This window comes from Epinephelus fuscoguttatus, linkage group LG1, assembly GCF_011397635.1.
Source record: "Epinephelus fuscoguttatus linkage group LG1, E.fuscoguttatus.final_Chr_v1".
Classification (NCBI taxonomy): Eukaryota; Metazoa; Chordata; class Actinopteri; order Perciformes; family Serranidae; genus Epinephelus; species Epinephelus fuscoguttatus.
The window spans coordinates 37219363-37236949 of NC_064752.1; the positions used below are offsets into that span (position 1 = coordinate 37219363).

At 40.3% G+C, this 17587-nt stretch overlaps 1 protein-coding gene across 1 annotated transcript in view; it reads left to right on the plus strand.

Moving 5' to 3' along the window:
- The window catches only part of mapkapk2a (MAPK activated protein kinase 2a), a 46636-nt gene that overhangs the window by 19182 nt on the left and 9867 nt on the right, over positions 1-17587 (plus strand). Inside the window, exon 2 of the mRNA XM_049580681.1 lies at positions 8243-8382. Within this exon, the coding sequence (XP_049436638.1) occupies positions 8243-8382 (140 nt within the window). The remainder of the gene's footprint in view (positions 1-8242; positions 8383-17587) is intronic.

Here is a 17587-nt window from a genome sequence, read left to right on the forward strand (position 1 = left end):
TTTAAGAGAGTTAATCTGCAACCTGCCACCACATGCACCCAATGTGGTGCTGTTGACATTGTTGGGACTCAAGATGCAGTCACAGAGAGAGTTTTGTTCTGTGCTGATATCTGAATTTTTAGGAGCTATTTCGTACTGCATGAGATCTAAGATGAGCAGAAACATGTTTGGGTCTGTGTTATTGTGTAAAGGCCAGATAATCTATTTTCAAGATATATTTTCACAGTGTCTTTGAACGAGATGTGAGAATGTCTACAATATCATTTGATTCACAGACCTGCTATGTAATTGTTAATAAAGGCATGCATGGTTGGGAGACATAAAATTTGAAAATACTTCTGATTTTAGGAGATGCACCCAGTCTCACCTGTGTCAAATCACTACTTCCAGTAAGTAACCATTCATCACACAATTACCCCCAACACAGAAACACTGATAGTGAGCCAAGCTGACTCAAATGAAAGGGAGGGAGATCTGAGAGGACGGCCTGACCTGTATGCTCTTCAGGTGAAGGTCTTGGCTGGCAGGTAAAAAGAGGCTGCTAGCAACGCACACGTGTCACAAAGGTATCACGTCTATCTGCTCCCTCCAAATGTCAACAGTGGAGTTAGCAGTGACAAGGACTGTGGTGGCTAAATTCCAAAGTGGGGAGAAAATGGGCAAACAATGGTATGTTAATGGTAGACAGTTTTTTTTCCACGTTATTTCATATCATATGATTGAGCCTCTTGTTTTTAGTCGAGCTATTTTATGTATACTTACGCTTGTGTGTGTATCTATATCAAAATTATAATGAAGGATTAAAATGCTTTTTGCAAAACCACACAGAACAAGTATCTGTTCATTTGAGAGTAAATTATTTCCATCATCTCTGTCAGTTTTTGGACATTTTGGGCCCTGTGAATTTCAGTTTCTGGGCCATTAACAATTTGCACTATAATAAAACGAGAAATGTCACAATGGTCTGACCTCCTAACACGACAGATATCACTGAAGCATCGTTTAGCTCTGCAAAAAACTACTTGAACAGTTCATAACATATTCAGTAATTCTCAGATCTAGTGCCAGTGAGCTAATGCCACAACTCATCTATAAAAGTAAATCTAAACATGTAAGTGGGGTTACATGTACGTGGGAGTGTGTATGTATGAATAGAAAGAATTAATTACATTAAACCAAACCCATCCCGCAAAGAGATCACACCCTCTCTTTATCTTTATTTTGCCTTCTGTTACCTTGTATTCTTGGTCATTTTCAGTTTAGTTTTTTTCCCAATTATTTTATTTGTTTTGTTATTTATTCCTCACATAATGTCCTCTGTGACTTATTTGTGTCTTTGTGTCTTTGTTTTGCAAATCAATAACATCTGTTGTTGCCTTTGTATTTGTTAGTATGTCCATATTGTCTATGTGTGAATGCAGATACTGAATAAAGAGAAAACAACAACAAAACAAAGCAAGATAAATCAAATACCATACAGTGCTTTAGATTTTTAGTGAGAGGTACACATTTTAACTGTAGAGGGTGAAAATGTCACAGGATCACAGTGCACCAATTTTGTCCTGTGCCTAATGTTTTTGTGTCCAAAGGGTCATGTCTTTTTAGGCGTTTTTTTTCTCTCTGCTGTGACGCAGAAAGTAAGTAAGTATGACCCACCCTTGTTTGCTCCATCCCACGGGGTGGTTGAACTGTGCTCTGTGTTCACTGTTAAGATAAAGGAGAGAGTAATACACTACTACACCATACCACCTCTTCCTGGAAACAAAGACAGTTGCTTTTACTAGTCAGCCAGTCAACCCTCAAACCTTCGCTCTTCACCTGATCAAATAATCTGTTTCGTAAGATGGCAGGAAATAAATACAGATGTTTTTTTTGTTATTTGAATGTTAAGTAACAGCAATGTTTTCACTCAGATTAGAGGTCTAAAAGTCAAAATCTGCATATTATCTCTTGCCTTTAATATCTTGTCTTTCCTGTCTGTTCACCAGTCTAATCTTTCTCGGTTAGTTTCTTTCCGTTTTTGGTTGTTTCCTTTCTTATTTTTTTTCCCCTTCCCATCATAGGTTGTTGTTCTTCAGAGAATGACAAATGACATTTTATTTAGGCAGTGCCTTCCCCTACTTATGTCTTTATAAACCAAAGATATAAGGTCACACACAAAGGGTGGACACAGTTTCAGTTTCACCTGTCAGTGTTCACTGTATGTAATTAGAGAGATAAAGGAAAGCCTGGTATGCAGAAATGACTAAGAGGAACAGTTCACTGACACTTTAGTCGCCCTTTTGCAAATGTAAAAATAAAATATGTAAAATTAATCTTGGCTGTAATTGACATGTTCCTGAATTCAACACTGCTGTAAAACAGGACATGTGCTGCAGTTTGAAGTGACAAAACAAAAATAATGGCAGACTTAATTATGCTCCCCACATCCCCAAATTGAGAGCAATGCAAAACACTAGGCACACAGCACTGCCTTAATAAAAAAAAAAAAAAAAATTGAATGCCATTAGTAAATGCTGCGTATTTTTAATCACGTCCTTACACTAACCTTCCTGTGTAATCACCCTACTGTTTTTTTTCTCCCACAGTAATTAGTAGCTAGTTATTGAAATGGACAGGCAGAACTTGCTGTAGCTCTGGTTGAGGGTGAGAGGCTGTCAGCAAATAGTTTGTTGGGCACATGGAAATGGAGACCTGTGTGGGTACATGAGACCCTAAAAAAGAGGGTGGATAATGGGGAGTACCACCAGTTGGTCCAGGAGCTTCTCCTCAAGGAAGGCTGTCCCCGGTATATTTTAAAATGATTCAGTGGCAGTTTGGCAACTTGCTGTCTATCGCCAGGCTGTATAACTCCGGGTAACCAGCAACCACTACCACCAGTTTTTCCACCATTGTTACCTCCGCCAAAGAGGTTATGTTTTCGCCGGCATTGGTCTGTTTGTCTGCATAATAACTCGAGAAGTTCTGAATGGATTTTGATGAAATTTTGAGGAAGGGTTGATAATGGGACAAGGAACAGATGATAAAATTTTGGTAGTGATCGGTTTAAGTGACGTGGATAAAATAATAAAATGGCAGGAAATCCGAGCTGCTTGGCGGAGGTCTGCGCTCTCCGAGTGCTCTAGTTTACCAACTGTAAACTTTCTATCATGACGACTACAGACGGCCCGCCTCTCAAATCATCCTATTGGACAGTGGTAAAAAAAGAGGGCGAAAAACGAGATGACGTGGGGTGCTTTTTCGCTCGGAGTTGAAGTTTTTCAACCCAAGGAGTTCAGAGCGCTCCAGCGAAAAAGCCAGACACGTAGAGTGCAGAAACATGAGGCGCATTGCAGCTCAAAAACAACAAGCAAAAAGCTTTATTCTTATTATAAATAATTACAAAAAGGCACCCTCAGCTGCTTAAATGCTTTCTGTGTGATCATGGCCTTATGAAGGAAAGATTGTAATTAAATTTGCATTTGGGTCAACAGAAAAAATCCTCACCATCTAGTACTAAATTCGTGAAAATGTAGTAGGTTTATGGCAGCAGCATCAATAGTCCAAAAACATAGAGGACATAAAAAGGTCTACTTAGATGTCTGAAGCTTTATGAAACCCAGATGATATTAGGTTATACACAACTCATGATTTTTCTGAGAATGTTGAATATGCTAGTCAAAAACATTTTTCTCTTTTTGCCTAGTTTTAATTGCTTTTTAGTTTATGACAATATATTACATTCTGTTATGGTAGTGCTGTTCTCCCATAAGAGACAAAGCTTGTGAAATCAATCACACTGATCAAAAAGCTTAATAGCCCTGGCCAGTTTTTTTTTTTTACCAAGATGTCAAAGAAAAGTGTGATAGATGGGTTAGAATTGTTTGTGGGCACAGTTTGGCTTGAAAAGCAATCATGGCACAGATAAATCCTTTTCTGACCCGTCTGTTTTGAACCAAGGAATGGTAACAAAGCACTGCTTTGGCCACTGCTTAATTTATTTTCCAAAAACATTTCATACAGCACAGTTTTTTAATTAATTAATGTTCTAATTCAGTTTAAACAGAGGTATAGACAGAACAGTCTTATTGGCTTGTGTTTATTAAAACAGATGCATTAAGACTCAAATGAGTTGGGCTGTAGTGGTTTATGAGTTCATGCCGACTGTCCTGATTAAGGGGGTCATGGTTTGGTGCATGCAGCCACACCTAGAATACATCATATGCAGACTGATGCACTTAATGCGGAATGATAGATGACAAGTGCGAGATTCACCCTCAGACTTTTTGCTTCATGCTGTTAGCAACATATACTGAAGTCAGCACAACAAGCTGACTGAAGTGCATGTCAGTCACACTATGGTGAGCACAAGTGAAATACCTGAGCTGGAAGACCTTTCTCTAGGTTCCCAGTCAGCTAAAACAGCAAGAGAGAGAGTTGTGTAGAAGACGAGGATGGTGTGTCAGCATTACTTCACTGTTATGTCTTTGAATGCAAACATATTCATCATACTAGCACACATTGGAGGGCATCACCCAGATGTGGCAGCTGCTGGGACAAGTAAAAAAAACAACAACCTGGAGCTTAACTCCTTATCCCCGCTGCTGTAAAGCAGCCTTCAGATGCAAAAGTAGAATGTCTTAAAATTACTAACTATGTTGTTCAATGGTATTCATTATGTCTTTAGTTTCTGACAATGACTTTAGTTGTTCTTTTATCTCAGACATGTTAGGATGTTACGTACCTTGACATGTTTTGGCAGAAACTTCCGCCTTCCTCAGAAGTGTCACTTGGTGGTGGCTGTGACGCGTCTTTATCAGCTGATCTGTCAATCAGCTTGATCTTGATCTGTCAATCAATTGTTGTCCTTGGTGTGTATGACTCTGGCCTTGTCCCAGTCCATAAGATGATTTTCCCTTTTGCAGTGATCTGTTATGTCTGATTTGTAGGTTTCTTATTGTGCCTTTTCTTTTATTGATCTTGTTTTTGTACCAGAATTCCAGTACACCCAAAAATTTTAAAGCTAAACTAAAGTCATTACAATGTTATATATTTATTATTATTATTATTATATTTATTTTGGTTTCTCAATTTCATAGCAAGATGCGTTTTTAGTTTTATAGTCTGTTGTGACCTGTTGCCTTCTGGGAAAATGTTCAGTGTTCGTACAGCGCAGTACATATATCTTCCTTATTTTTATATTGGAAATAGCTCACTGTAGTTGCCAGTGGGCAAAGTGCTACCTCAATCCCCAGTAAGAGGATGTTGTCTGTTTAAAATAAATGAAAAGGAACAGATCCTTGCGCAATTCTTTTTGCTATACCAAACTCGCACTGAACTATGACTTCAAAACCAGGGTATAAACTGAACCATGACCTTTGTGTCACTATTGTATAACTACAAAATATGACACAGGTCTGTTTAAATTGAGATACATTTGGTAAGTTGGATTATGCTATGGTTACATAACATAAACTAACAACAACAGTCAGAAAGCAGTGTATTTTCTCACTAACAGTTAGATTAAGGAAGTAGTGTTTCGGAAAATAAGGGTGAAGGGGAGAAATCTGATGTTGATCTGAACCAGGTTACCACAGTGTGTTTAAATGTGTTGATCAATTTCCTGTGTAACCTGATTTTTCTTAGTAGCCTGGTTTCTTAAGTGCATGTAAACACAGTGACAGTTCTGTGTGCCAGGCCAGACAGCAGACTGGATACTGTGGCTCTCCCAGCACTCATTGCCCATTGGAATGAGGCCTACTGTTGTGTTGTGACTGTGGGCGGGGTTGGAATGTAATACAGCACAAAATAGACAGACGATAGCTCATTGTCAGAGCTACAAGGCTGAATTCTTTCCATTGACTGACAAGGATATTTTAGGGTTTTGACTTTTGGTATTGTATTTTGTATAATTAAATCTATTTACAAGCACCACCACTTATTCAACATTATATTGTCACTATTTCACAAATGGTACTTTGAGCAGCTGTATCACTGCATGCAATTATGTTAGCATTTTTATATTTTATATTATAAGATGTAGCTGTGTAATCAAAACTGTCTGCTGTTTGATTATTTTATATTTACACTTTGGGACAGGCTGGAGCTCACAGGTCAGAGGTTCAGGCCTATATTTGACCGAGCAGCCTTTTACTACTGTAAAGGAGACAGCCAGTTTCCTGTGACGATCTCTGTGTCAGTTATTTACAACTGGCAAGGTCATACATGACCCTGCCCAGTGTAAATTCTCTCACTAAACAGGGGTACCCAATTTTAAAAACCTCATACTTAGTAGCTTACTGACCTCTCTCTTGTGATTACATAAGCATTATTGGTTGTTTTTTATGTGCATTTTCAAACAAAAAAAAACATCAAATAAGGGTCATGGCAAGAAGAAATTTGAAATAAAATGTATATTAAATTGTATTAATTACTTAGAATGAAGAAATGAACTTGACCAAATGACCAGCCTTTTGTTATTGGCTTGCTCTCCACCGTTATGATGAACATTATAATACTGGGTTCCAGGGGGGAAAAAAACAATATACCTACACAAAATTGTGAGCAGTGCGACACTGAATTTAATTCCAGCTGGCCATGATGCCTGAGTCATGCCAGGTACCATAAGGCCAAGGCTCCTGAGTAGGGCCGTAACGGTACATGTGTCGAACCATTCGGTATGCGACTTTCGGTTCAGCATGACCCTGTACTGAATTATTGGGCGCAGGATATTATTTTATTTTATTTTGTTTTATTTTAATTCCGTTTTTGCGAGCCGAACCATTTAAAATATCTAGTTCCCCGACGGACATAATTGAGTGACGGACCGAGTCCCAATCTCCGCTTTCACCTTGTGCAGCGCGTTCTCGCATTTTGTCAACATGGCAAGTGAGCCTGACGAACCTGAAGACCCACCTGCAAACCTTAAGTCCTCTGTTTGGGAACACTTTGGTTTCAGGGTAAAATACGAAGATGGAAATATGTGTGCCGACACTGCAGAACAGCGGTCGGGTATGTACTTGGAAACACGTCTAACATGCTAACGCATCTAAAGCAACACCACCCGAGTTTGAACGTTAACCGGCACGACTAGAAAAAGCAATCTGGTGCAAACTACGATATCGTCGTTGTTTAAAAAGAGAGAGCGTTTCCCTGACCATTGCGCTAAAGAAATAATCAACGCCATTGGAGTTGAGTAAAATTGTTTAAGCTGCACTTTAGATATAAGCATGTTTTGTTTACTGCATTTTAACAAAGTGGGAAAGCTAAGTAAGTTCCTAGTAAAACTGAATCCGAGCAGGCTTTAAAGCTGACCAGCTGCACTATACGTTTTATTTTAATTGAGTAAAACTGTTAAAGCAGAAATGTATATTTATATTTCTCATTCAAAAAATGTGTTTAGAAAACAGCAGGATTTTATTTTTCACTTTTATATTTCTATTTTCATTCAAACAATGTGAAAAAGCAGGATTTTATATATATTTGTTTCATTCAAAAATTGTGTAAAAAGACTGCTGTGGTGGTATGTTTTAATAAGGTTACCAATAAGTAAAAGATATTTAATAGTTGTCTATTTTTTTCATTACTGTACCGAAAAAAACCGAACCGTGACTTGTGTACCGAGGTACGTACCGAACCGTGATTTTTGTGTACCGTTACACCCCTACTCCTGAGTGTCCTTGAGCAGCATGCTGAATATCTAAGTGTTTCAGAAATATTTCACTGCAGCTCACTCTCTAGTTTGACTTCCTGGTGTAGGATGTCGAGTAAGAGTAACCTTTTACCCCTGGGTATTTAAAATGTAGCCGCAGTGAATAGATAAATACACTATGACGCAAAAATGTTTAAAGTGCTGGTGCTGTTGTTGAATGATGCAGTGACCTAGTGGCACACAAAGAGGGTGCTACATTCACACAAGACTGGGTTGGAAAAAAAACTCTCCCAACATCGTTTCAGCATTCTGCCAGCTGATGGCAGCACTGCACTTCTGTCTTACGTTTACTGTTAATGTCAAGTAGTAGTAGCATCCAGTTTATCTGCATGTCACTTAGTACATAATACAATCCATGTCATACCTCATTAAACCCACCATGAGACAGATGATGACTCTGGGTCCAATTCTTTCGCATTTCCCAGTAATTATTATGAGAAGGAAACTGGCAACTAAACAGTAGTGTGAACTTGGAGTTTATTTTATAATTGAACTGTTAGGTTTGGATCTAATGTTCAGCCTCACCCTCCTTGTCTTTGTCCTTCTGTCCAGATACTGCAGGATTGTTCCAAGGCTCGTAGAGAAGTGGAGCTCCACTGGAGGGCATCACCTTGTGCCAACATTGTGCGCATTATTGATGTGTATGAGAACCTCTATCAGAGCAGGAAGTGTCTGCTTATTGTCATGGAGTGGTGAGTGCAGTCTCATTGACACACACACACACACACACACACGCACACGCACTAAACTACCTATCTTTGTGAAGTGGTGAATAAAATGAGCATAAATCCATGCAGTTCATCATTCTCCTGTCAGAAACCAGTTTCAGCAAATATATTTGGAATGATCACAGTTAGAAATAGATTTTTTATGTAAAGTGGAACATAGCATCTGTAGGCTTCAGACAGCCAGCAAGATATCAGCAGGCACACACAGATGTTCAGTGGTCAGTCCCTGGTGAGTCTTTTGATAGAGATGAATTAAAGTGAAATGGATTTAATGGAGTGGGGGCCAAAGGATTGATTCTTCCTAGTCTTCCTCAAAGTTGAAGTGTATTGTTGGAGTATCTGATCAGTGGTTTTGGTCGATTTGCATGTGAAAGTTACCTAGTTGTGTATTAAAAGTGAATGAATTTTGTTAAATGACATTTTGAAATGTAAAAGGCTCTACATGTCCTGGACATATTTCTTGGCTAAAGCTGTGCAAAATAAGTATTATACTTTACTTATGGCACAGTGTTACTGCACTGGTTCACAAATGAGATGGCATCGCAGTAACTGGCTTGTTTACATCCACTCTCAGCCTGGATTAGTCTACATAATTTCCTGTGTGTAGGACAGGGGTGGCCAACCCGCGGCTTGCGAGCTGCATGTGGCTCTTTGCCTATCAGTGTGCGGCTCTTCAATCCATTAATTAAAACCATCGGCATGCGGCTCTTCTGTCATAAAAAAATCAATTTATTGTTATGAGTGCGTATGGCCCTTTAAGAAATGTAACAGGCTTAAGTGGAGTGAGAGAGAGAGAGGAGTGCGCACGGGCAGGTGAGAGGGTGTGGAGTTTGGGAGGAATGCAGGACTGCAGCACGATGGCGATATCGCACAACAAAAACTGTCGGGAAGAAATGTGTGTCTTTGTGTGTGTGTGTGTGTGCGTGTGCGTGTGTGGAGAGAGTATGAGAGAGGGAGAGACTGTGTGTGGATGTGTGTGGAGTAGTGTTGCACGGTATACTGGTACCAACGGTAGACCGCAGTAGGCTGCTACTTAAACACCACGGTACATGACATGGTGCCACTACTGTGGGATAAGTTCAAAGTCCAATCAAAGGAGGGTGAGTGTCCATGTGCTGGCCAGTAACAGCCATAGTGCTCCGCGGCGCAAGATAATGGCTTAGGCTCATTTATGCTCAACGTTAAATACGGATCCGGATACGGACGGAGCCTTCTGTCCGTGCTCTGCATTCATTTCGTCTGTATTTCTGCACGTTTCCATAAAGCTTACGTATACGGGCCAACGGAGCAGTGCCACCGGGAACCGTGGGGGCAGTGTTGCTGTCACTACCCGACACATAGCTCTAGTGAGACATGAAGAAGAAATAATAATTCAGTTTCTCTCATCGACAGTACTAGAGAAAAGAATTCTCCGTCCTCCAGTCGCGGTGTATTTAACGGCCTCACCGACCACCGCCTCCTACAACGCTGCCTCTGTGTTTGTCTTTATGCAAGAGGTACATTATCAATATCTCCTCCACAGTTGCCATGTTTGTTTTTGAGTTTGTTGTTGTCATAAACTTTTGACGCTGGGCCGCCTCCTGGTGGATGTATTGGTTAACATACATGCCAACGTAAAGGGCGCGTGGAAGTACATGGGCAGTGACGGTAACATCGTTTGAAACGGATGTATACATTTTCGTATGTAAAGGGAGCATAAATGAGCCCTTACCAGTGACCGAGAAGCCCGGCTCCAGGTGAATAAATTGGCGTCATGACTGCCCAGAAATACCTGAACAGCCGAGCCGTGGCGGCACACAGGTATGTGGCGTGTCAGAGGAGAAACGAGCCGTTCACATTTATGTCTTTGTGGCAGGTAATGGCCCACAAACCTCACTGCACTTTAGGGACTGTTCTTTACTTGCCAGGGGAGGAGGGTGGCTGGTTGATTTTTATTTCATTTATTTTATTTTATTTTGATCCCCCCTATGTTAATCACTTATTGATGCTGTTTCTGAAGTATGAATAAGTCAGTAAGTAATTTATTCCATTGAAATATCATTGATGTATTATAGAAAAGTGATTTATCTTTTTATAAATGACAAAAGGCACATCTGCCTCATTTTTGCTGTGGTATCCTGATACTACTCAGAACCGTGATACTTTGACTGGTATCGTACCGTGGGTCCCAATTTTGGTACCATGACAACACTAATCTGGAGAGAGTATGAGAGTGGGAGAGACTGTGTGGATGTGTGTGGAGAGAGTGGGAGAGGGAGAGGCTGTGGGTGTGCAGGGGGGATGGAGAAAGACAGTATGAGAGGGAGAGACTGTGTTTGTGTGTATCTCTATTCATGGTTATTCATTTGTGTATGAGATAAATAAATCTGGCTTTGAAAATTGGAAATGTATGGATTTTGATTTTATGTCATTTTGTGTTTGTGTGAGAGAGGGAGTGCGTTTGTAAACACACGTGTATGATGTGGCTCTTTGTACTACCACGGTAATTTTTGTGGCTCTTGGTCTCTGACTGGTTGGCCACCCCTGGTGTAGGATGTAGGGGGACATATTGGCAGATATGGAATATGATATTGTAAGTATGTTTTCTTTGGTGTTTAATCACCTGAAAATAAGAATCGTCAGGTTTGTGCAGTAGCCCAAAATGGATGAACCAAACACTGGCTGTAGATGGGGCCATCTGCGTTTTCGTGTCAGTCACTGTATTTAGCAGCCCCTCTGCTTTTACCGGTTTAAATCCCCAGGTCCGTTTGGGAGAGGGAGAGACCTCTGCAGATATTTTAGTTTCCTGAATGACTGGATCTTAAGTTGTCAGAGAAAAAAGGGGAGCACACGTTAGCAGGTGCTGGGCTAGCCACCTGTCCGCAACTAACCAAACAGCATCTGAGAAACACTGTTTTGTTGAGTGAAACTGCTTTAGTCAGTGTTACTGGATTTAACGACCTGGGGTCTCATTTATAAAACTGTGTGTAAGATCCGTACTAAAAATGTACGTGCCTAAAATGGCGTGTGCCCAAAAATATTCTGAATGAGGAAACTGTACATATGCCTGCCAGTATGCAGTTCCTTTTATAAATCCCACATCATTTTAGACTTGCCTGCATGTGGATCAGCCTCATATCCTGCCCTCTACACACCCACTTTCAACCATAAGTGGTCACTACAAAGCACCTCCTGAATAATAACAAGCCTGCTGATTAATGGTTCTTCACCGTGAATCATGGCAACAAATGAGTGTCACCACAGTGTTTATGTTTACAGCAATCAGACTGATTGCTTTACACTTTGCCAAAATGATTTTGATAATCAGTGGTATTGCCCACCCAAGTTTGATAGGTGAACACAGTTTACTTATTTAAGTGTGATATGGTGAACTTGGCCTGCTGTACGATGAGGATTCTTATCGAGGATCTGGAGTGAAATGATTGTGCAAGAGCTGTCACTGGCTTTATTTACAGACCATGCTAATTTACAATCCACATGTGCACGTGGTGAAGATGTGCTGGGTGAGGTGACTGAAGAAGCAGGATGTGTGTCAGCACCGCAGTGTTTCCACTGTACTCTGTGTGCCTGACAGTACAGTCATATTCACTGCAGCAGATTTAGACAAAAACTATATGAAAACTAAAGTCATACTGGTGATATATGCATAGTATTAGATGATGCTATTGAAAACTACCAGTGTTGTACTCTGCTGTTTTATTGTGTGTAATTCAACAGCTGCAGTGTGGTCCACAGCTGACCACAAGTGTCAGCAGCACACAGTCTGGCACTCTCCGGTGGTGGGAATGCGGTGGTGAGACAGCGCTGATGAAATACTGAGCAGGATTTGATTTGAGATTTGAGCTGGTTGATAAATTTACAACTCAAGGTGATGAAGTTGTACATGGGGCGCCTGCTCTATTTTCAAGCCATGATGCAGTTTGCAAGTTGTAGGCGCCTGCTAACCACTAATGGTCCCAAGTTCTAGCTCTCTAACACAAATGGTCAGTGGTGTTGCGTCGCACTGGCGCAACAACCAAATTGACCGTGCGGATCAGAGATAATCAATAATATGACTCTATTAGACTCTTTATATTAAATAAAATGTAGACAGTAAAGCCACCAGTATACCTCTATGTATATGTAGAATGAGAAGGTGTGTGGACACTCTACTAAATAAATGAGTAAAGAGACCGAGCAACAATTATCAGATTTATCTGAAGAAAAAACAAATAGTAATGCAAATAATTATACCAGAATGCACAGTACCAGTACAAACAACTCACAGTAAATTATACCAATATGTACAGTATCAGTACAAACAACAGTAGACACAGTGGAATTATACCAATATGCTCATGGAAACAGTCCCGATTTTAGAATAAATGGTACCGTATGGAAACGATGCGGCCGGTTGGAGCTCAAATTGAATGGGAAACAAAGTTTAGTGTTCACTTAGCTGGGCGATGTCCGTCGATAGCTGCCTCCGTGAGAAGAGAAGAGAAGGAAGGGAGGGGGGGTATCACTGTCCAAGGGCTGCTGTAGAATGGCAACGAGGATGTCAGCCAACCAACACTCGCTACCCGGTCCCTGGTTGTGGTGATTTGCGATGCTGGCCAGCTAGAGTTAACTAGCAGCCAGTACAGTACAGTCCTCTCTCGTCTAGCTAACATTTAGCAGTGTTACTTACTGATCCATTAGAAAGAAAGCTAGCTGGACATCGGTTTTGAAGCCTCTTTGGTCACGGAGCTCCCTCCATCTCTTGAACGCCTGACTGAGGTTTACAAGAGATGGAGGTACTTTGTCCGTCTGCCATTGTGCATAAGGACCAGCTCCAGTCCCTGATTGGCTGACTGACTAGTTTCGCAATACATGACGCGTTTCCTAAAGCAGATTTTTTCTGCGAAATTTCGGCACTGGTGGCAGAAGCTTATTACAAAGATTGCAAAGCCACTAAGTAACCTATGTAAACGCTGATAGTCTGATTTTACTGTGGCCACTACCCTGTGCAACCCACATTATTTTCATAATGATATATTTAGGAAAAATGCTGTCTGTTGCCTCTTTAAGTGGATCAGTAAGTAACATGCGGAATGAAGTGAAATTAAATGTGTGAGAGACATCATTAAACATTAAATGAGTCTTTTTGCATTTAATTTTCTTCTGACTTCAATTCACCACCTTACTACCTGTGTATTTTTCTCCTGTTCCAAAAACATTGTATGCAAGGGTCAGTGTTTTCGTATGGGTGTGCACATCCCCCTGTCTAGTTGGGCTTTATACATTACCACTTTTGTGTGGGAAGTGACATACACCTCTTTCAGGTCTTGTGTTGTGCATACGCAACAGTTATAGAAGAGACCCCTGGTCCTTAAAATGGACCAATTCCAAAAGTGCAATGATTTGCCAGAACTACAGGTGTTATTTTGCTTTGAAATATTTCGTTCAGTATACGTTTATCTTGCTCTGCAAAACTACATTCAGATGAAACAGGGTATTCGTTTAATTTCCATGTACTGCAGATTTGTGAAGGCAGATACGAGAAAGCTTTCATTACTCTAAGCAAAGGTGAAGTGATAAGCATCTTGCTTATTGTGTTGTTCTAAGCACATTTCAGCCAGATAAATTATTGTAAATCTGTAGTCTATGACCTGAGAAGAAGATGACCCATTTCTTCTAAATGAGCATAGTGTCTTTTCCTTGCCGCTGTATTTCCACCTTGCAGCACTTTAAACCACCAAAACCCTTCAACTTCTCACACGTGCACTCATTAGGTCTGTGGTTAACTCCGCTGTGCAGAGTTGGTGGACCCGTCTGCCTACACGTTCACATTCAAAAATGCTGCATCAGATGACTGATTTCCTTGAGAAAATGCTCAGCAACAAATGCCAATAAAAAAAGTAGTTCTTCTGATGAAACTGTGTTTCCTAGAATATCACACCCAAAAGGCTTTGAAATCGAGTCCTTTAATCTGCGTGGCTTCTTCACTACAGAAACTGAGTCAGTTTGATGACCTATATTCTCCCATGTTGTGCAAAGGGTCACAATGCTACTATGCCAAATCACTGTGATGATTCAGATATGGTCCTTTGATAGGGCTGAATAATTTGTCAAAAAATATTGTTTACGATACGTACGTACGTACGTACGTACGATATTTTCATTCCTCTGCGCCAGCAATAGTTTTGTTTCTGGGTTGTCTTGTCCGTCTCATTCTTGTGAACACGATATCTCAAGCAGCCTTGAGGAAATTTCTTCAAATTTGGCACAAACGTTCACTTGGACTCACCTATAAACTGATTTAAAATGTAGTGGTCAAGGTTACTGTGACCTTACAAAACATGTTTTTGGCCATTACTCATGAATTCATATGCTAATTATGACAACATTTCACAGAAATGTTTAATAGGATAGAGTGATGAAGTGATGACATTTTATATCCAAAAGGTCAAAGGCCAACTTTAATGTGATGTCATGATGTATTGCAAAAACACTTCTCTGGACATTTTTAACATCGTAACTCAGAAACAGAGGGGCAGGCATTTGGTCAGATACTGTAATCTTTGGTGTCCACCTTGAAACTTTGCTGATTGCATAGATCTTCTCTGCTGCTGGGGGGGAGATGTGTGAGAAGTATCCATGTTTTCATAGACATGGATGTGTACTATAGGTGCAGCTTGACAGGTGTGTGGAGGCATACAGTAGCAGGGCAGGAATTCCAATTTTTACATATGGATCTAAATATCATAATATATAATAGATAATACTGCCAGCTTGAAGAGGGTCTTCATAATGACTGAAGCCTGAAGGAACCACAAGGTTCATTCATTAAACTTTAGAATATAGTTTATTGGCACATGGCACATATTGCGGACCAGAAGTTCATTTTCAGCACTTTAGCATGAGGAGTTGTGTGGTTTTGTAAAACCAGGTTTGGATCGAGAGGAGGCAGCAAGTTCCTGCAGGCAGAATGGCCAGAGAACAGCTTCAGTAACATCTGCTGTCTTATGTTGGACACGCAGTTCTGAGTACACTAACTGACCAGAGCATCTCCACTCTTTATTTTGCCCTATGTGGCTGGGCAGCCTTCAGTGTTGATAGGCTATTACTAATGAGGTGTAATCAATCACATAGTGCTGTGGGCAGGACATTAAGCAATGCTATGGAGTTATCACTGCAGACAGAGGGGCTGCATCAAAGTCAGTGCATTTTTTCAATTAATTTTTTATATCGGCTCAAAAAGAAACTTTGAGGATGGTGAAGACCTCATCACAATAGTAGCATCATGTGACTGTGGTATTGCATTTATCGTCACAGTCCTCAGTCAGCAAATAACTTCACCAGAGGAGCTGAACTCCAGATCTCTGAAGTGATGAATATCATATACCATGTCTGCCAATAGACGGCTCTAAAACCTACACACTGAACCTTTAAAGTCTGTAAAAAGAACACCAAAACATTGCAGAATAAAAGGCCTGTTGTGAACATTTATATGAAAAATTAATTTGAATCTAACAGTCAGATCTCCAGTCAGTTACAGTAACAAATCCCAAACTTAAGTTTTCACTGAATATGGCCTCAGCTTCCAGACCATGGTCGGGAAGCACACAGACTCTGTGCTTTGAGTGCCAACACCTGTTAACTCTCTCTGTATGCGGAGCAACTTTCTCTTGCTTAACCACACACTCGCTAAAGCAAACAATGTGACATATAAACATGGACTGCACTTAAAACCATGTCTTGGCTATTACTGTATATTTCTTCATCTACTGTCATTCGCATATGACTTGTGGAACATTAGACACTGGGTGTGCACATGAAGCCCACCCCAACAGGTGGTTTGAACCAGGTTGTTGCTGTTATTGTTTCATTTAATTGTAGCTTTTACAATTTAAATAATTGTGTGCTATTACATTGTGGTGTTGGTTTGAATGCGATTTATTGTTCAACCTTAATAATAGGTCAATTTAATGAATTCACAAAGCATCACTGAATTGTTATGTCAAGTGATTGTGATGCTTTGGAAAAAAAAAAAAAAAAACAGCTGATGTGCATTGGGGTTTTTCTAACGGTTATGATATCTCCTGCGAGTACGTCTCACCATCCCTACTGGGACAGCGTCTCCACACAGTACATAAGATATGAAACAAATGTAGACTGAAACTGTGTAAAGGTGTTAACAGAGTTTCTGCTTTGATGGTGTAAAGTGTGCCTTAGTAGCTAGTATATAAGAATCTATTCTGCTGAGAATTCACACTTTAGCTCTACACATTTTCAGAAACACAGGGTGGGGTCAAGATCATCATGTTCATTTCTACCTTTGACCGCATTAGAAAAATGTCAGGCCAGTGTGAAAAACGTTTGCCTCTCTGCTGGAGGTTTCTCACAATGCAATTTTTTAAATTTAATCAAAAGATAAATGGATGGAGCTGCTGCCCGTTTGTCAGTATGCAAAATGTGAAACGCGAATGATTGATTTCGAGAAGTTAGAAACACGCTGTGGTTTGGCAGGGCTGTCCCACGACTCTTAGTCTGCGTGTCCTGCTCTCCCGTTAACACATGCATGCCTGAAGAACCAGCCTGTGTGTACATGCTCGTATAGACACAAATACACACATACATCCAACCCAAATTGGCATTGATGATCGGACCTGAAACTCACACAGTCATACTGAGCAAAAAGATTAAATGAAACTTATCATTAAGTGCGTTGAGTTTGATTTTCTCCTACTCGCTGTCATACATATTGAATTCAGGTTAACAGCCGTTAGCTTTGTATTTGACAGCGCCAGAAACTTTTTCTGTGCTGAACATCTATATGTTGTTTACACATCTGCTTGATGTGTTTTTAAAACAGTATGCTATCTTAAACAACATTTTAACAATACAACATGTGTAGTTAAAAAAATAACTAGCAAGAAACTTGCCTAAGACCACTGAGTACATCTGCACGTTTAATACCAAGACTTCCTGCTCAGTTCTGTGGAGAAGATAGCTGCACTCCTGACCAATTACTGGAGGATCAAAATCAGATTAGAGGAGTGGGCGGCCCTGCACACTGGGTCCAATGCAAATGCCAAGTGTTATTTCATTCCTGCATTTTTTATCATTTAGTACATCCTTGCATTGAACAGTTAAATTCAGAGAGCTTTTCAGTGTCTTAATTAGAGATGCACCGGTTGTAATTTTC